The sequence below is a fragment of the Atractosteus spatula genome, chromosome 4, assembly GCF_055471065.1.
Source record: "Atractosteus spatula isolate fAtrSpa1 chromosome 4, fAtrSpa1.hap1, whole genome shotgun sequence".
Classification (NCBI taxonomy): Eukaryota; Metazoa; Chordata; class Actinopteri; order Semionotiformes; family Lepisosteidae; genus Atractosteus; species Atractosteus spatula.
In genome coordinates, this window is record NC_142709.1 from 33,184,698 (window position 1) to 33,205,626 (window position 20,929).

The 20,929-nt window shown below is 39.7% G+C and overlaps 1 protein-coding gene across 1 annotated transcript; it reads left to right on the forward strand.

Moving 5' to 3' along the window:
• The first annotated feature begins 57 nt into the window (after positions 1-57).
• Positions 58-17,751, forward strand: atg3 (autophagy related 3). The gene is made up of 12 exons (XM_088913333.1): positions 58-279; positions 2,562-2,603; positions 3,204-3,253; positions 3,872-3,942; positions 4,986-5,093; positions 9,897-9,946; positions 10,257-10,341; positions 11,010-11,044; positions 13,032-13,187; positions 14,906-15,033; positions 15,496-15,564; positions 16,444-17,751. Exons 1-12 carry the CDS (start codon positions 208-210, stop codon positions 16,523-16,525), a joined length of 948 nt encoding a protein of 315 aa, XP_088769459.1. The 5' UTR covers positions 58-207; the 3' UTR covers positions 16,526-17,751.
• The last annotated feature ends 3,178 nt before the right edge of the window (positions 17,752-20,929 follow it).

The window sequence follows — 20,929 nt, forward strand, 5'->3', positions numbered from 1 at the left end:
AGCTGTGTTGAAGTCACGCGCGACCTTACGAGAAGCGAGACACGGAAGTGGACGGTCACATGACGAGGGAGAAGGGTCATGTGATCTGGTGGCAGCTGAAGTAGTAGCGAACGGGTTGAGCTGGGGCGAAAGAGAATAATTTCGAAAATCGAGTTTCGTGGGTAGAGTTTAACTGTGTCCGCAGGGGCCTGGATTTGAACCGCAAACATGCAAAATGTCATAAACTCAGTGAAGGGGACGGCGCTGGGAGTGGCCGAGTTTCTTACCCCGGTGCTCAAGGTAAGACTGGCCGAGGAAGAAAGATTAAGGGAATGAAGCGTTAACTCCAAAATGCGCTTTCCAAGGAGAATAGTCTTTGTACTGCTCACTAGGTAGACGGATTTTGTTTTCACCTTTCTCCTCTTATCCCACACCTAAATCCCTCGTAAAATGTGGCGGATAATATGAAGACAAGACTGGTGACGTACATCAGTTCTGTAAAGTTGTATGCATTGGTACAACTTGAAGACGTCGAACAGTAAAATCCCCTAAGTTTGATACTGAATATATAACGATGACGAATATCTTAAATTTAAGTGCTTCGTGGCTGTCTCCCGCCATTACATTCTTGTTGTAGGGGAATGGGAGTAGAAATGTGAAGTATTGCACCTTGTAGTTTTTCTTTCTTCTGAACCAAATGCTGCGCAGTTGCTTGCCATTGGCAGGGCGGACTCGCGGGAGTAGTGTGGAAGTGGGAGAGAAGTGCAGAAATATTCCTTCTTTTTAACACGCTCGTTTTACGTTTCAAGTCTGTCCGCTCCTGCCGTTTGCAGTGGCTGCTCAACCGGGCTGCTATGTGCACAAGGAAATTCTAAAAATATAAAAGTGAAAGAATTAGCAACCCAATTGTTAACATCTCTGTCTGTGTAGTTGTAGCTAATACCATGAAACTTATAGTGACTTCTGTCGTAGTTTCAATACAGGTAAAACGAATGTGTTCTTAGTGCTCTTTCAGATTTCCACCATTCACCCCTATATCACCTTATTCCAGGCTCATAAAAAAGTGAGTTTTAGCTAGTGTAGGATTTGTCCCTCTTAGAGGGTGGAGGTCATGGAAGTAAACATGAAGGGAGGTGGGACTACACCCTTTAACATAAAAACATAAGACAGATTAAGGACAGGAGGAGACCATTTGGCCTCTCTAGCCTCTTTGGTAGTAGTGTATTGATCCCAGGGTCACATCTAGCTGTTTCTTGAAAGAGCCCAGGGTACCCTGTTCCACACTCCCACATCTCTTTGGGTAAAATGTCCCTCCTGTTGCTGGTTTCCACTTGTGCCCTGGACAGGACCCCAGCCTACTGCACAGTTAGGACCTCCAAACAGTAACAGCCTGTGTGTCGCTGGGAGGCATGAGGAGACCCATATGATCTTGAATGTGTAGAGGGTGCCAGCGCCACACAGGAGGTGTCTCGTGCCAGACTCGAACCTGGCACTGAGAGCTGTGGGACAGCTACACAAATCGCCAGGCTACTGCTCCACCAGAAATATATTGAAGGCTGTGATTGTCAGGAAGAAGCTTTTAAAATCATTTTAGAGTCTGTGCCATTAGTTTGCAGGCAGTTCATTTTAAATAGGCATTTTTAGAGCTGTTCTGCTGAGCTGTATCTTAAGTTCGTTGTCAATGTTGGGTGAATTTGTATACCTACATAATATAGATGGCCATTAACCTGTTCATAGGGCTTGCTGTTAATTGCATAAGGATACTGGGATACAGTGACTGTCAGGAGAAGTGGTGCTACGGCAGAGTAATTGTATTCAATGGGACTAAGGATTATTTTAAACCTGTCAGCTGTTTAAAATTCTTCACTGTGGGATTGGCATTAGCTCTGCATTGTTACAAGTCATTATTGTGCTTGGTTTTTATAAGGTAAGTGTGACATTTGTCAGATCGCCATGTCATTAGGATAGGAATGTGTCATGCTAGCTATAAATGCTTAGTGCCTAACCAACAATCGGACCAAGGGGATCTATTTAGGTTACAGTGTTCGTCCTTGTACCCACCCCCTAAATCTTGAGTTTCAGCCAGTGTAGGATTTGTAGTTCCTTTCCGTGTCAGTCTTCTTACTTTCAGTACCATCTAAACTGAAGCCCCATCTACAGTTCCTGCTATCAAGCAAGCGCTTGCAAGTACAGAACTGTCACTTTGTATAGGCCAATAACAGGTGTTGGGTGTTTTCTGATGTATTTTGTAATTTGGCTTTGCCAGATGTGGTATATAAATAGTATTATTGTGTGCTTCATTAGTATTTATTAAGGATTCCATTGATTCCAATGAACAGTTAAGATTTCAAGTGAAATAGATCAGGTACTGCAAGATGCATGGCTTAATAGAGGTGTACCTCTGCAGAGCTCTAGGATTAATTTTTGTACTGACTGCATTTTAGTACACTTGGCGATGCTACTGAAAAATGCTGGACTGCATTTATACTATTACTGGTACAGCAACATGTCTGTACCAAAATGAGTGTGTTTATTATATCAGCTAGTGTGGCATTGATGAGATTTTCTCTTCTTTTCCCAAGGAATCCAAGTTTAAAGAAACGGGAGTCATCACCCCGGAAGAGGTGAGTCCATGCCGGAATCTCTGACAGGAATCGAAATTTTATTGGCTCTCAGTTTCAAAGACTAGTTTTCCATTTTCAAACGTAGAAGGAATCAATGGATAAACCTCATCTGAAGTAGTAAGTGTGAAATATGCATTTGTGTTCTCTATCCCCCTGATTTTGCTGTTTAAATCATTAACAAAAATTACGAATTTCTAAGGCTTCTCCAACCTTTTGCAGGGAAAAGACTACCTTTTAGCCTTCAAAGACACCAGAGGTGTCTTAACAGAACAGGTTGTTTGCTTGGTTCACTAATCATTTCTTCTTGCACCCAAACTTGAGAAATAAAAGATGTATAAGATTAACTGGACCTGTCTGGGACCAGGGATTGAGGCTCCCATCAATTCTTCAGGAGACGTCTTATAATCTCCTTACAGAAATAAGTACATTAAAAAAGTAAACTTCTCCATTTGGAAAGCTTCAATGACTTAATTTCATTTCAGTAGCAGAGTTAGAGTAGCATTTGTTAATGTTGAAGTTGTAAGGATTTTCTTTTGCTGAAAGAACAGGTTAAAGTATGACTTTATGACTGCCTTCCTAATTTCACCCATCCTGTTGCAGTTTGTGGCAGCAGGTGATCATCTAGTCCATCACTGTCCTACATGGAAATGGTGAGTGCAGAGCTGAGGGAGAGTGGGCATCAGTAGGGGGAATAAGGAGGGAGTGTTCAGTTTGGAGAAAGTGTGGTATGAGCTGTTAGTAGAGGACAGGAGGGAAATTGGGGAAAATCGCAGACTTTTGGGGAAGTTTTTTTTTAGTCTTAATTGCAAAAAATGCAGCGTTTCATCAGACTGGTAATTTTTTAAGGAAGTGTAATTAGGGTATATTTGTAATACAGGAACTTTGTACAGCTCTTAGGTTTTTAACAAAGGAGTTGGCACGTTTTATTTTGATCTACATGACTTGAAAAATTGAATCTTTTACAAACATTGCATTTCTAAGTTGCCAACTTGCCAGTCGGTGTTTTACGTGAAATAAATGTTTTAATAATGTCAAGAGACGGAGAATGATATAGGATTGAGTCAGGCACAGCTTTCGCTCTAGATTGCAGTTTAAATATGTATGCAAAAAAAAGTATAGAGCTGTATGCAATGAGTCTGAGCAGTTGCAAAGGACTGTTGGGATTGCCGAAAGTTAGCCGAAATGTACTACTGTTCCATCTGCACAAGGATACTGCAAGTCAGATTATTACAGTTGTATTAATTTTGAAACTGTTTGTTTTCTATTAGGGCTTCTGGGGAAGAAGCGAAAGTGAAGCCTTATTTGCCAAAAGACAAGCAGTTTCTTCTAACTCGCAATGGTAAGCAACCCATCTTGTCTGTTGAACTCCTTTTGCACTCCGAGAATGCCACTTAGATTAGTCTCGTGCATTTTTAGGCAGCTGGCTATAAACAAAAGCAAAATATTAGAGTTGGGAGTATTGAAGGAGGGAGGATTCCCAGCCCCTTTTTCTTTTTTACTTTATAGGCTTTTTTGTCTATAACTCCTCCTTCATAGTGGTTTGAAAAAAACAACTACACACAGGAGGAGGCCACTTGGCATATCTCACCCATTTTAAAGTTATTAAATTAATTCTAGGATGTTATTTAGCCCTTTGAAGAAAGCCAGCATATTAGTTCAACATGACTGGGTAACTTGTTCCATACTCCCACAACCTTCTCTATAAAGGTCTTCTATAAATACACTTTCACATAGTTTCCTCATGCTGATTGGTTTATTGTCAGTGACTTTAGCTGGTTTTAAAAATATAGTTTATAATTGTGCGCAAACCTTTTGAGAAAATGGAACCATGATACACTTGGAAGAATGTGCTCCTTGCTATTATAGGCACTACCTGGTAAAGATCAGGATCCTACTTTTTATTCTTCCATCATAGTTAAATAATTTAAAATGCTGTCTTAAATCAAGACTATTTAGCACACCCAGTTGCTGTGTGTGTCCAGGGTACAGTGCATAAGTAGCACCTTCTACTGTGACACGAATGTCTCCTGTGGTCTGACTGGAGGAAGCCTAACACATTCCCTCATCTTCATGGGCCAAGCCCTAAGGCTGAACATCAGTGATTGACTTCGCCGTGGAAGAATGGTGCCACATCCCTCCTGAGAATGCCATGGTGCATACAGGCCATATTGGCTGTGCGTGGCGGCCCCAAATCCTATTATTGATCATTGTTTAATTTTGTCCACTGCCTGTGTAGTCCAGGCTACTTGGGTGTAGTCATGTTTGTGTTTATCAAACATAAGCCCTTTTTTCACATTGCGCTTCACTGCAATTTCTTTCACACATAACATAAAAAAGGATTAAATTCCTGAAAACCCGCGGGCCGTCTCTCCTCTCCACTAGTCCCCTGCTACAAGCGATGCAAGCAGATGGAGTATTGCGACGAGCAAGAAGCCATCATTGAGGAGGACGATGGCGACGGGGGCTGGGTGGACACTTTTCACAACGCAGGTGAGAGGTCCAGCCGTGGGCTCTGGCTGTTCACTTGCAGACGGTGACGCCGTCCTTGGAGGTCTGATTCCTGACTGCCACCTTGAGATATAAAACAGTGCATCTAAATGAGCCCGTTCACATGTGCAGAGTAGTTTTTCAATTCAGTATCCTGTTATGACCGAGTTTCTAGGGACTTGGTCTCGTTCCTGAATTTGGTTAATCATTCATCTATTGTTTTCCATAAATATTTCATGTTAACTGTTCATATCCATGAAGGTGATTAAAATTTTCATTATGCTCTGTAGATTCAGCATTTTGCTTTTTTCCACTCTTCTCCTTTGTATGTGATAGTTGATAGATTAGTTGAAGTTGTTTACTTGCATTGTCCTTTCATTCTTTCGTGGTTTCATCCCTATAATTCTTAAAATGAGTTTTTGTCATCATAAATGTCCAAGTAAATTAAAGCAGAGTATTAATTCCACAAATACTACACCTTTACTTTATAATTGAAAGTAACATTCATGTACAGCATTAAATAAAAGATGCATAACTGCTCTTAAATTGGTCTTAGAGATCCAGCCGTTCAGAATGCACAATGAATAATACTGCATAATGCGGTATACATACCACATTGCAACGCACTTTAAAATATTCTGTTGCAGGACTGCACTGCTTTTTAAAACCACCAGGTGGCACAGTGATAGCTTAATGTGGTGTGTGGAAGTATTTGGGCTGTCACCTGAAAACGCCTGGTTTCAATTCCCAGTCACAGCTGTTCGACCCTTTCTTAGTAAAACACACAAATCAAGGTGGACATTTCTTTATTGTAATAAACAAAGGAGGACAGAAACTTAACAGGTTAACCTCATCTCACATTCACTTTTCTAAGGATTGCAACAAGCTTTTATTCTTGAAGATGAGTAAACGTTCTGTACCAAAACATACATTTATGATTGGTCAGTAGTTTGTTACCATATAGGGTGTAAACAAGGTCAGAAAGTTAGGCAGTTAGGTCAAATAATCAAGGCCCTTATTAGCTAAGACCCTGTTCCCTTTCATGTTTCAGAACCAAGCATAGGATACATGAGCTACACCTCCACTCAAAAGGCCTTAACGAAACTTAGGTCAGCACGAAACAGTTCTTGAGGGCTTAAGTGTTGTCTCCTAACAGGCATAGGTTCTTTCAATCCTCAGCCTTGTAGAGACATGTAGATCTTTTTCCAATTATAGAATTGTCTACTCTTTTGATTTTTAATTTTATACTGTGTATAACAGTATGTTAAATATTACGTTTCTGTTAAAAAAGAAAGTAAGGATGTTTTGCAAAACAAAAAAAAATGTTTCGGCAAATGTTTCAGCAAGGAATAAACCTTCAGTTGTTCCTTTGCAGCCCATGCATGCTGACGCAACTACCTACTTGAGCTATATAAAAAAATAGTTTATCGTTGTAGCTTGTTGTGAACGCGATGTGCTATTTTCAGGTTTACATCCACATTAAAATCTATTTTGTATTTAGGAAATAATTTTACTTTAAATTTTGATTAACAAAAATATATTTCACACAAACTGTAGTGGCTTAAAACGGGTATTGTACAGTATATAGTGTATTTATACAGTATGCCGATCAAAGCACAGTACATTGTATGCTATTGTTTTGGTATATCTGTGGGTATGACTTCATGTGATTCGCGTTTGTGGCACGTTGGGAACTGTTGTCTTTGTTAAAGTGTTCGATTTCACATGGCCGACATTTTAAAACTGCACACACTGTGAAACAGACCAAACCATCTCACAATAAAAAAAGGAATTAGACCATTTTTAATCGCACAAACATCAATGTGCTGTAGGATATAGTGTCTTTGCTGCCAGTAAATTTTATGCTGTGGAGAGCATGTGAAGCTTTAAAACTAATATAAAAAGACTACAATTTTTGAACTGGTACCTGGAGTCAAAAAGGCTAGCTAAGTAGGTGCTTTTTCAAACTAGGCTTGTAATCTAAACAATATGGCTGCATCTGTTTGAAAATGAATGTGTTGCCAAAAGCATATACAGTTATCACAACATTTACAGACATTTCCAGTGTATTTCTACAGTGTATACTGTATGTTGTATTGTTTATACTATATATAGTACCTACAGTATTATTGGACATTTACAGATATAAAACTTTCAACATTGAGAGACAGGCACACTGTCCGTTCCTCAGGCTGTGATGGGAGATCACACACTGTATTATTATTGTGAGATTATAGTAATTACATTCCTTAGTGTTCCTCATTCCCCGCAATCTTCGAGAGAACACAAAAAAGTCTGTTAATACAATTATTACAACTTTGTTCAGTCAGCTCCTCCTCCCAGAACCTGTTAATTGCTATGATGAGTTCTTGCTTTGTGTTCTGTTTTTCTATCTTCAGAATATAGTCTTTGAGGAAGTGCCAAATGATGAAGTAATGATGATGATGATTTAATAAAACAGGCTTATTTATTATAAAACCACTAGCATCAACACAGCACATGCATGTTTTTTTCCCCAATGTGAAAACGCTAAGACTGAACATGTGAGTAACAGTGTACAACCAATGACTTGCAATGACATGCAATATTAGGTGATAAACAGTGGAATCTTGATTATATTTGCCATTGTATTAACAATTACAACATATATAAAATTTAAAACAAATCTGATTTTTTTTAAAACAGAAGTTATAAGCCCTGGTGTATTTCATATCTACACATTGTTATGATACAGAAAAAGAAAAAAGTCAGTGATTTTTTTATTTACAATAACAAAACTATAATTATAATTACAATAATTTATCATGAGTAAAGAAAAACACAAAAGTTCACTTATCTAAGAGTCCCTTTCTGTCGATGCTCTTCCGTCACTGTTCTGTAAATTGTAAAGGATTTCCCTTTCAATTCCCTTTCAATTCGTGTCCACCAAAACTGATTGAAGCAAAGTTCAATATCCCTCGATAAACAGTAAATCCAAATATATATTGTATAAAATGACTTTAAAACAGGCTGAATCCCTCTCTGCTCAAACTCCGTCCGTTACTCTCTCTGGTGAATTCAAACTCCCCAAAGTCTAGACCTTTTTTGTCGCATTCTCCTTTTTAACAATTTAAATCATTCTAGTACATTCAGGTCAAGAAAGTCCAAGATAATACTAAATATTTACATAAAGCAATGTTATTCACAAATGATGAATATTCTAGTACATCAAAAATATTTTCAATGGTAATTATTCATAACAAAGTCACAGTGTGGTCACAAAGCGAGTGCTTTGTTTTGATTATACTGAGTGTGTCAAGATTCAGTGAGGACCAGCGGACAAAGTGAGATTACTCAACCGGATAACTTTTTAAAGTTTTCTTTGCGTTCTTGTGAACAGTAAAATAAAACTCTTTCCCAAAACCACAAGAGTTGGTGTTTCACGTTTAAAAAGGGGAATATTGGCAAACAATTACATTTAATTAAAACTGGCTTAAACTAGAACCTGTTATAATTCTTTGTAACTGTCAATTTATTTTAAACCAAAGATGTTCTAATCAGTTTCTCATTAAATTATTTTCAAATAACTAGGCAATTCAAAGAGCATTTAAAGTTTCAACTAAGTATAAAGTGTAAACCAACTTTGGAAATACTACCATGTCACACATACAGACTTCAGTAATATTTGTAGGTGTTAATTAAGCTAATTTTGAAGATTATCTTGATTATCTTCTGTATTGCATTTAAATTTAAATTTTTGCACTTATAAATTATTTGAGGGGAAAAAAAACATGTATGGAAGCAGCTGCATTATACTCATATAAATAATTTTTCCGACATGCTAAAATTAGTCTGCCTTGTCATTTTTGTTCCACTGGTTTTTCCTAAAAACTTGATTTGTGTTGCAGATGTCTCCTAAAAAATGTAAAAATCTAGCCTGTCAATATGTGCTGTTTAATGATGCATTGGGGAAAGGTGTTTCAATGGCTCTCTAAGTTATAACAACATAATACTTGTATAAACGTAATAATTTAAGCATCAAACCAGCACAAATAAAATTCATAGATATATTTGTGTAATCGGAAACTTGATTAAGCTAGCAAAACTCCTTCGCAGCTTTTCTCATCGAAGCAGCCTGTATGCCTGAGTTCTCCTTATTTCCCTTTCCCCGAACATAAAGGGGATATAGGAACTAAACACCATCAAAGACAGACCAATTAAAATGAGCATTGGGAGTTCCTGTGGAGTAAATAGTCGTCAGGTGATATCTGACTACAGCAATGTTGTTGCCAGACACCGCGAATTTTCACAGATATTGTGAAAATATTTGCCCTTTAATATAAAAAGAAAAACTGAGTATGGTTGGTGTCCGGTTTCACTTTAATTAAAACTGACCAACCAATTGCATATCTCCAGTGCAGTGCAACCAAATTAATTTCGATTGTGTTTACCTAACACTTTTCATCTCAAAGATCCCACAGTGCTTTGCATGTAGGAGAGGACTTGTCATCCACAGCTGAAGTGGATTCCTCATCTGTGAGGTACTCGGTAGCCATTACGCACCAGGTGTATCGAGGGTTTACAGCTAAGCAGGACAGACATGCACCTGGAATAACCACAGAGCACATTGTGTGCAAGTGGTTGTGATCTGGGGAATTTAAATAGCTAAGCTTGCATACAACCAAGTGCGTCTGTTTTGCACAATTTTATTTCATCAATAGCAGTTGCTGACTAGGTGCTCTTCTTGCAAAGCAGAGGCTTTATCCCAATTGTTCTTGATGTAAATGTGGATGTTCCCTCCGTTTGTCTTATTCAACCTGTCTTTAGGAGTAACCGGGGTGACTGAGGCAGTTCGGGAAATCACGTTGGACAGTAAGGTATGTTTTTGGTTGTGGTTTCAACTTTGCATTCATACGTACAAGCAAATGCACACCAATCATAATTACTTTAATTTCTACTAGTTATTTGGTCCGTGGTAGTTTCTTGCACATTTCCATCTCTCTCTCTGTAAAGTCTTTGTCATTGAAACCTAGTTGTCTGGGGTCATCACAAAAAAGTCTGATTTTGTTGTGAAAAAGGCTGCTATGCTTTGTAATCTGGTCATGTCTAGTTTTCTAAAAGCTTAAAGTGCTTAAAGCTAATTCTGGAATGATAGCCAGTTCCAGCTGTTTTCTTTTGTTTTCTAAGGACAACATGAATCTTAATGTCCGCTCAGGGGTTGGTCCAGATGACGAGGAGGATGACGATGAGGGCGAGGCAGCTGACATGGAAGGTTTGTGACTGACATTTTCTAGGGACATGGTCTCGGCTTCCAGGATTGTTCATGTGCAGTGTCTTCTATCAGCTCATACCCAGCCATGTACTATTACATATCAGTATCCAGCAAACTCTAATGGATGGAAGTCTAAATGAGCAAACTAATTAGGAACATAGTGGAGAAAGTCTATCTATGTATAATACCTCTGTGACAGTCTTACAAACAAAAACATGGTAACATTTTGCCACTGAAACTTTTTGCCCATGGGTGTTTTTACACTTTTGGTAAAGAGGTTAATCTTAAATTCAGTTGTTAATAACTCCTAAATTATGGGTCAAACCTCTCAAGAATACAATTGAAGCATGTGGTCATCACCTTCATTGCTGAAGTTATGCTTCCTGATTGAAATTAATTGGTACCATTCAAGATGAGCCTGTCCATAGGATTGTACAAAATCAGAATTTTAAAAGGGCTGAAGAAAGAACTTAATTTGGTTTTGTGGTCTTTTCTGAGTATAATTTAAGTAAGTCTTTGAAATTGTTTGACATTGCATTCCCACACTTCATATGTAGGACAGTTATGTTTAATCATCCGGAGGTATTGACTCATGACTTGGGTGCTTTGTTTTATTCTGTGTTAATATAGGGTCAGACTAATCTCTTTTTTTTTCAAACTTTTTTTAGAATATGAAGAAAGTGGGCTTTTGGAAACGGATGAGGTATGAAAATCTATGACCTCTGTTTTGCCAGATTGTGTTTTTCTCTGTAGTCCTGATCAAGCTGGAAACCTCTAAAGATAAACCAGTTTGCTGTGGTAAGTGGTGTTGGTGGACCAGTAAGTGGTGCTCTTCCTCCTGGGCCACAATTGTCAAACCAATGTCCCTTTATCTTGACCTGGGACACTGTGCTGTAAGAGGTTAAGTGCTCATGTAGTGGATGAAATTGAGGTCCTGACTACTTGTTGATTAAAGCTTCCATGGTGCTGTTTGTAAGGGCAGGAGTTTTAACTCCGCGGGCCTCCCTGGAGTAGCAGTTTCTCACTCCTCAACCTGGGCCGCTGGTGCATCACAGCTGCTGTGTATGTCCGGGGGCGGCACTGCTCTTCAGTGGAGGATAAATTGAGATGTAATGCACTGAATAAGTGTAGTGAAACAACAGAAGGAAGACATCAGTTGAAGGCGTCTGTTATATAAATGTAAGGTATTTACCGTGTACATAAATCTTTGTGGCTTTCTTTCAATAGTACCCAGTATGTTTTGTTAAAAATTAAGGCTGTTTCCAGATTATATACTGTACTTTATGATATAGTGGAGAGATGCCACTGTATAAAAAGTTAGTATGAACTTCTGTCTTATGAAACAACATTTGTGTCTGGTCAAAGTCCACTATACTAGGGTCATTTTTTTGCTTGGCAACCTGCCTCTTGTAGCTAGAGTTACCTTGTACTTTTCCTCCATTAAATTACTGCATAGTCAGTTAGGTATTGAATCCTCAATAAGGAAGGAGTGTCCTGCTGGTTTGTCATCACCCAGGCATCCAACTCCTGGCATCATGCAGCCAACACCTTGTACTCATTAGGCAGATGGCTACCTATGAAAGAACCAGCTAAATTTGATGGGTTTTGTATAGCAGTTGCTCAGCTTGAGTTTTATGTGATGGCTTTTCACAGTGGACAGCATGGTGGTACAGTGGTTAGCATTGCTTCCTCACAGTGCTGGACCCTGGGTATAGTTCCTGGCCTGGGGTGCTGTCTGCATGGAGTTCGTATGTTCTTCCTATGTTCATGTGGGTTTTTCCTAGAGTCCAAAGACATAGTTGGGCATGAGTGTGTGCATCTGTCTGTCTGCCCTGTGATGGAGCGTTGTCCTGACTAGAGTGTATTCTGCCTTATGCCCATTGCTTACTGGGATAGGCTCCTGCTCCCCTGCATCCCTGAACTGGATTAACTGGTTAGGAGATGGATGGATCGCAAGTAGCCCCTTATGAAATCATGTTATAAAAAAGCATTGGTTTGACGTGCAAGAGTAAAGCACTTGGGCTTCATAGAAATAAAATTAAAGCTAGCTTGACGGAACCATGTGGACAATATTTGGTTCAGTACTTTTAAACTTTACGTTTCAAGAAGCTGTTTTATCTTTGATTTACGTTCAGATTCTAATTTAATTGCATTTACTGACTTTCTCATGTAATGTGCTTTACACATAGGTGGGGGACCCCCTTCACCCACCACTGAAGTGCAGCCCTCCAGATTGACAGAGCAGATAATCTGCACCTGCAGCCCTATTACTCAGCAAATCAGCTCAAGAGGGAGGTCAGCCAGTATACTGAGGATTTTGAAAAGTTCCTTTATATTTTTAATGGCCAGGAAGCCAGGGTTCAGTTTTGTTCAACAGACAGTACCTCCTACAACACAGTCTCCTCTGTCACTGTACTGAGGCACTGGTTTGAATGATCTGGGCTGTGGAGAGTCTGCCATTCTACTGGTCCACCCGCATCACATACTGTTGCAACATGGGTGTTACTAATGGGATAGGAGATTTCTACTGACCGGGCACAGCCCTGCTTTTCCTTCTTGAGCTCTGACACAGGCTGGAAAATGGCCATGCTCCTGTCATTTAGGGGGAAATGTTAAGTAAAACTACCTTTTTTGACACTGCGATAGAGGCACAGTTATAGTCCTTGAATGTGTGGGATATTCCTTCACAGGCAACTTTGGACACCAGTAAGGTAGTGGAAGCCAATAACCCTAAAGCAGATGCTGGTTCAGAAGATGTCATTCTGCAGACCCGAACCTACGACCTCTACATCACTTACGACAAATACTACCAAACTCCACGGCTCTGGCTGTTCGGATATGATGAGGTATCTGCACGCTTTTTTCGGGAATCAAGGGGGAAAGGGAGGGCCATTTCATTTACAGGAAACCCCACAACTTCCTGCCTGCATTTTTTAGTTACACAACCTGTTTTACAACAAAAACTGATTCCCCCTCCCCCCCAAACACATTTCGAAAATAATTTTCTGCTTTGACTAAGGTATTATTGAGAAAACGGAGCTCTGAATTTTTATTTTATCCTGCTTTAAAACTTGGTGATACAACAGCATTTTTAAAAGTATGTGAAAGTATACTGCTAGCATTTAAAGAACTCAAATTATTTGCTCAGAAAAGCATATTCATGTGCTCCATGAAAGAATTATCCATAAAAAATCAATTAATGCTTTTTATCTGATTGAAGCTGATCTCCATCACTTGTGCATTTCTAACACTTCATATATAGTAAATGGTTTGCAGCAGTGGATGTGATTGGGGAAATGTTCTTGTTATTGCACGTGTGACTGAAGCTACAGAAAGCTGAGGAAAACCTGCTCTTGAATGGCAGAACCAAAATGCTATGGTAGATGCCGCAAAGTAGAAGGAAACAGGCCATTGAGATGCCAAAAGTGAGAATATTAGTGTCCAGGATTATGACGGCAGTCATTGAACCTCTATTAGTATACATCGTCTGACCGACTACAGCTCAGGTCGCCATGTCTTGCCCTGCAAGATCAGTATTGAATAACTGGTATAGGCCATCAGGTTGTCTTCATACTCTGATACATTTCAACAGAAACTGGCCAAAAACGAGCTGGTGAAACATGTTCAAGGACAAATTGCAGTCCAGTCCGAGGTGACAGGTACTGTCCATGCCGTCTTGCAGTACGGGATGGGTTCTGAGGTGGAGGTGCGATAGTGTGTGCTCTAGGACTGTATGGACGGTTGGTTTGATAGCTCCATTCGCAACAGGACCACGTTTTTGCCCCATGCATTGCACCTTACCTTTCCCAAAACTATGCCTTGCCTTAATGCATGACCGTGCACAGCCATATGTCTCATGGATTTGTCAGACTTTTCTGACATGGCACAAGATGGGTATAGCTCTATCCCAATAGAGCTCCACAGGAATTCACTGGTTTGATGTGTGCATGACCATGTTCACTGGCTGAGCTGTACGTAGCTCTTCTCACTGAGTAGACTGATAACCTGGAGAGAAAGAAATGGGTCCAAGCACTGCAAGCAGCAAATGGAGAGGACACACAATCTTGAACTCGCTTTGGTATCCTTTGGTATCTGACCTTTGATCTGATAATGTATTTGAACATAGTTTATGGCCATACATACGTCTTAGGGGCCTGAGCATTTTTTGCAGTCTTTTTTTTTTTTCCCAGGATAAAAATTGTGAAGTCTGATAAGCTTGTTTGATGAGTCTTGCAAATTGCACATCTTTGGAGTCAGTATTGTTTGTAAAATGAAATACCAGCATCTTTCCAGATGGAGCTACCTGATAAAATACAGAAGTCCTTGACAAAATGACTGGCCTTCCTCTTATTGTGTGGGGGTGATCAACCCCAAATGTTTTAAATGCTCCCATGTACATGTACCTTTTCTGGCTTTTAAATTTGTGTTGTAGCTATCGTTAAAGTTTTGTTAAAGTGTTTACTATTTTCCAGTTTGATTTTATGCAAATCCATGTGAAGTCATGGTGCTGTATATAAAAGCACTTACAGACAGGGTGGTGCCATCTCCTCTCTCGCCCACCCAGAATCGGCAGCCTCTAACAGTGGAGCAGATGTACGAGGACATCAGCCAGGACCACGTGAAGAAGACTGTGACCACAGAAAACCACCCTCACCTGCCTCCTCCTGCCATGTGCTCTGTCCACCCCTGCAGGTCAGCCATGCTTTCAGACTGACCAACTCATACAGCTTCAGAAATTACACAAAATGCCAAGGGTGCAACAAAAAACCACGCAGCAGCCCACCCGCTGTGCCGTCATGCAGTCCTGAAGCATCTCCAACATGTTCTTACTTTCACATTTTCATGTATCTGTTCTGTATTGCCACGTAATAGTACTGAAAACAAATTGCGTGACGTCTCTGCTGGAACTTTATGGTGATACTTTAGTTACACTTGAAGGATGTGAAACTGCTAATCCTGCTGTTGTCATTGCTTCTTTCTTGTAAGAAATGCTTAATTTTGGATACCACTCTTTAGTCACATTGTATTTGAAAAATAAATTTACATGGGTGTCACCTCTCATTGTACGTGTGCAAAAAGTTGATCTTGTTATTAGTGTTTTTCATAAGAGCCCAGAGTAATTTATATGTAAAGTTGTAAATTTTTGTTTTACAGACATGCAGAAGTGATGAAGAAAATAATTGAAACTGTTGCGGAAGGAGGCGGGGAACTTGGAGTTCATATGTATCCTTCAGAGAAACGGTGGATGTATTAACATGCTTAATGCAGAGCATGGATGTTGTGTATTAGGTGGCAAGGTGGTGGTAGCATTCACCCAGTTGTGACCAAACACGATTAGCTAAGAAATCATTCCCAGACTGGAGCTTGTGATGTGTAATTAGGTCTCAGAAGCAAAGTAAGGCTGGGACTGGTCCATGCTTGAATGGGAGGCCTCAAAGCACAGCCTGTTTGCAGATGTAAGTAGTGGTGATCCTGTAGGTGACGCTCTTTCCTCTGTTGCAGAACGTCTAAAGCAATTCCCAATATGTGCTGTAAGAGGTGCCTCTCTTCAGATGAGAAAATAAACAAGTCCTGGCTAATTGGTCGTTGAAGGTTACAGAGCACTTTTCGTAAGGGTCGAGATGTCAACCCCCCAGTATCTTTCCTAAAGTACTCTCTGGGATTGTAGAGTCTGATGTCCCCATAGTTCCCTTTTTATTCAGCTGGTGAACCTGTTTCTACCCGCTGGCACATACCTGCCATATTTTACCCAGGTGGGCACAGCACTGAGTAGTGGTAGAAGCAGATCTAATCTTCTACGTGAAGCACTCTGAGATCTTTTGGGGTTAAAAGTGCTGTGTTAGTAGGGTACGTCCTGCATTCTGAAGGGGTATGCTTATTGGGTGGCACTGCACAAGTCCTCTTGATTCCATTAACTGTGATTGCCCACAGTGATATTCAGTTTACATTGGCTGAACTGTTAATGCAAAAAAGAAAGTTAAAAAGAAAATGTTGTATAAATGCAGTATATTGTATTTGCAAATGGAATGCAGTGTAACTGTCTCTTATGTGGTGTAATTAGGTAATTGTAACCCTTTTCTATTCCTTAACTCAAGACCTCAGGTACCTTCTAATTTTCTTGAAATTTGTGCAAGCAGTCATTCCTACAATAGAATATGACTACACAAGGCATTTCACAATGTAAAGCTCAGTTAAGATGAAACTTCAAAACCTTTGGTTACAGAGCTTGGAGTTTGATGGGAACATTGCTGCCCATGGTATATGAACTTAATCCCTCTCCTCTGCAGTGACATTGGAAATGTCAGTTTTGGGATTTCAAGAAACTTTTTGCATGATGGATGGATAGTTTTCTGATGCCATGCTGTGGTTCATCACATAACCCTGTTATTCTCTCCTTTTCAGTCTGCTTTCAGAAAGAGCATTTCTGGTGATTCTTTTCTTGGTGCTTTAAAGCATAATCTCTTGATATTAAAAATAACACTGCACACATCAAATTTATGAACTGTTGAGAGCCCTTGACATTTCTGGTATGTAAACAGCTGCTACCTACTGTATACTCCCCTTTAAAATTAAACATTTAACATTTGGATTATTTAGCCTTTTGACTATATATTATTCACAAATTTGCAATACAAGAGCTCAAAAAAGTGCAAAAAAAAATCACTTATTACTACCCAGCTAATGATGCACTCTAGGCACCTTTATGTCTTAAGAACAGTCTTGGCACTGTGCTGTGATCACCTTTTCTAAGGATGACCGACCACTATGACGGAGCTGCACAGTCTGCTATATAGTCTGGTTCTGTATAGCTGTTGCTAACAGTTTTTCTGCCTGCTGGTCGGCTCCTGCAGCTGAGTGGGCTATAGAAGTATCACTGGCACAGTGTGGTGTTTGTGCTCCTCCTGCTGCATGGATTCTTGCCTCAGCCTCAGTGGCTGTGACTGACAGTGGAACTAGAATCGGAGAGACTGTCGCTCAGTACAACATTGCTGATGCTTGTATTATTCCAGGTGTTGGCAGCAAGTCTTAGAATTATCAGTGTCCTCCAGTCTTGGAGATATTCTGATTGCTGTTGCCCTAAATATTTGCATAACATGAGGAAATTGATCCACATTCATTCATTCTGTATGTTTTGGAACTGTTAAGGTCTTAAATATAAAGAATCGCTGGTGTGGATGGTGATTTTAATACCCATCTACTGTATACATTCATGCTTCTACCTGGCGTCATGAGCTCTAATGGAAAGAGTTTTCTTATCCCTAGTGCTAGCCTGGCATGTATTTTGTGAATATTATTTGTATACTATCATTTAGTTCAAGAGGTCTGACTGTTCAGTAAAACAATCAATTTTGGGGATAAAATGAGAAGAAAAATAATTTGGAAGACTAAATAAAGCATTTTCTAACTGTGTTTTGTTATGTTAATGTGATCAAATGTTGCATCCTTGTGTGTACCATTGCCCATGTGCTGAGAAGACTGATGACTTTGGATTCAAAGAGCTCATTTTAAAGCTAATGTTTAGACCTAAATTACTGTAGTATGTAAACTTAAGGCTTTTACCATGGGAGACCTTTCTGTGAAGGAATGCACATGACAGTACTTTAGATAATACAGTATATTAACATTTCAAGATGGAGAGGTTTTTGAAGAGAAGAATTTTCATATATCCCAAGCACTCAGAATGTCTAATGACATTCAACAGATTTAAAAAATTACAAAGTTATGTTTTTGTAGCAGTTGTATAGAATTATGGAACAAGTAAAGGTTTATTCCAAGCTGGAAGGAGAAGAAAGGAAATGCGATGTTTCGGCTGTGGAGCCTTCTTCGGCTGTCATTGTGTATGGAATTATGCTGATTGTCTGTTCTCGGCAACAGGCACGCTGTAGTGCTGTGCTGTCAGGATACCATCACTCACTATCATTGCGAGTTCTCTAGTAACTAGCTTCTCTTGCCCAGTCCATCAACCTACCCAGCAACTGGTCTGTCATACATGGCTATTAGCAGGTTAATTGTGTACATCTGCTTCACACTTAATTAATGGGAAAAATAGAATAAGTTCAGTATAAGGTGGTCAAAATTATTTAAACTGCCCAATGCAAAAAAGGGCAAACTGAAAAGTCACCAGTGAGAATGTTTCACCATTCTTAAACTTTAAAATTTCTTCCAGCATTTTGCAAGGAAATTTTGCAAGGAAATTGGAAGAACACAAAGTTTCCAAATGAGAGGAAACCAATCACTTCATCTAGCTCGGTTGGTTGCTGACTGTCCAAAGTCTCTTTCTGGGTATTTCTCCCCTTTTCTGATGAAGTATCAGAGCAGTCCGCACTGGCTATTGGAATCCACAGTTGCTTCATTGCCTGAACCATCCTGGCGTCATTCATTATCCTGCAGTTTCTTTGTTCTGTTACAGTTACAGCTCTAACACTTCTTTCAGTTTAAATATTGATCAATAAACTGAATTCTGTATCCAAATCAAATGTGCAGTAATTTTATTGAAACCTGCTTGACCAAACTGGTGTCCTTTGCAGTATTTTCTTAACAGAGCTTTTAATCACCATGAAATCCAACCAAGATGGTCTTAATGTCGGGGCATAGTTAGAAGCCCAGTAAATAAGAGTGCTGGGAACAAGGGAGTTTTCTTTTTTCTAATTGTTGGATCTAGCCACTGGCTCTTCTTGAGTTCCCTCTCTGCGGACGTGTATCGGAGTGCTGCTGTTTTTTTACCTTTAGATATAATTTATATCATTAATGTAAGAGATTGTTAGCGCTTTTCCAGAAAGTATAATACAGTGGCATTGCAATCAGTACATTTTATTTATAGTGCACTATTCATAGGTCAATCTCAAAATGCAATAAAACTGAATATATGCAACCCAACTAATAAACAGGATAAAATCAGACTCCACAATGTACAGAACAATACAAGTACATAAACCTGATGTGAATCAATACAGCAGGATAAAATTGGTTAGCACCACAGACTTTTTTTACTCTCGATTTGCCAACAAGAACCACAATAAGAAAAGGGAAAAAACTATGAGGGAAACTAAATCATAGAGATGCTTTGGGTAAATGTGTCTACAGGTGTGGAGTCCATAATAGATTTGGGGAGAGAGCCCAGCAGATGCAGTGCTTCATGTAGGAGGCTTGAACACCTGCTGTGTGGAGCCTGGTGTTTGACAGACACAGGTAGTACCCAGTGACTGGAGAATTGCTAATGCCCTTCCATGAGAAAAGGGACATAACAGACCCAAGTAGTCATAGAATAGTAAATAAGTGTTATTTCTATTTCATGTCAGGTTATGGGAGCAGTTACTACAACTGAAGAATCACTGAAATGGAAATTGGATCCTAGGGACTAGTCTACATAGATTTAGAAAATGGAAAATCTTGGTTATCCAGCTTGTTGAAGTTCTTTTGAAAAAGCAACAACAGTAATGGACAAAAAGCGTATACTGTATTTTGCTTTTCAGAAGGGTTTTGTCATAACATTTCATGTGGAGACTGGGAGTTGGTTAATATGTAAAAGGTAGGACAGACGAAGGGTAGATGCACAATTAGGGGCGGTTAGTGTAGTTGGAATACTGCAGGGAACTGTACCAGGACCACTACTCCTCCTAATTCACATCCACCATATTATTTTCAGTTAACTAAAAAACTAGTCGGTTTTGCAGGTATATAAGTTTGTACGATTTTCATACACTATTGAAGCTGTAAATTGAAAAAACAGAGATTTCTTCAGGTGTGAAGAGAGAAAACCCAGAGAGAGAGGAGGTTTTCCTCTCTCCCTCGCACCTGAAGAAGGCCCTGCAGCTGAAACAATCCCTTTTCTGGAAAATGCCGAGCTTGAAGAGGCTACTTATTGAAAACTTTTTAAGATGATTATGTTGACACATCAACATCTTACAGACTGTAGGGCAGAAATCAAAAAGTTTTAGAATATACACTCGGTGGCCATGTTATTATGTATATTTGCTCGTTAACACAAATAGCCAAACAGCGAATCATGTGGCTGCAACTCAATATATAAAGCATGCAGACAAGCTGAAGAGGTTTAGTTGTTGTTTTACCAAACATTAGAATGACGGAGATGCGTGATCTAAGCAACTTTGACCGTGGTATGATTTTTGGTGTCAGACATGCTGAACATGTCTGACATCTCAGAAACAGCTGACCTCCTGGGATTTTCACACACTACAGTCTCTAGAGTTTACAGAGAATGGTGCGATAAAAAACATCCTGTGAGTGGCAGATCTGTGGGCGAAAACACCTCGTTAATGAGAGCAGCCAGCTGACAGAAAGGCCACAAATACTCGACCACTGCACAGTGGTGTGCAGAAGGGCATCTCTGAACACACAACGCGTCGAACCTTGAAGCGGATGGGCTACAGCAGCAGAAGGCCACACTGGGTTCCACTCCTGTCCGCTAAGAACAGGAAGATGAGGCTACAGTTGGCACGTGATGACCAAAACTGGACGATAGAAGAATAGAAAAACATCACCTGGTCTGATGAATCTCGATTTCTGCTGCGACATGCAGATGGTAAGGTCAGAATTTGGTGTAAACAGCATAAATCCATGGATCCAT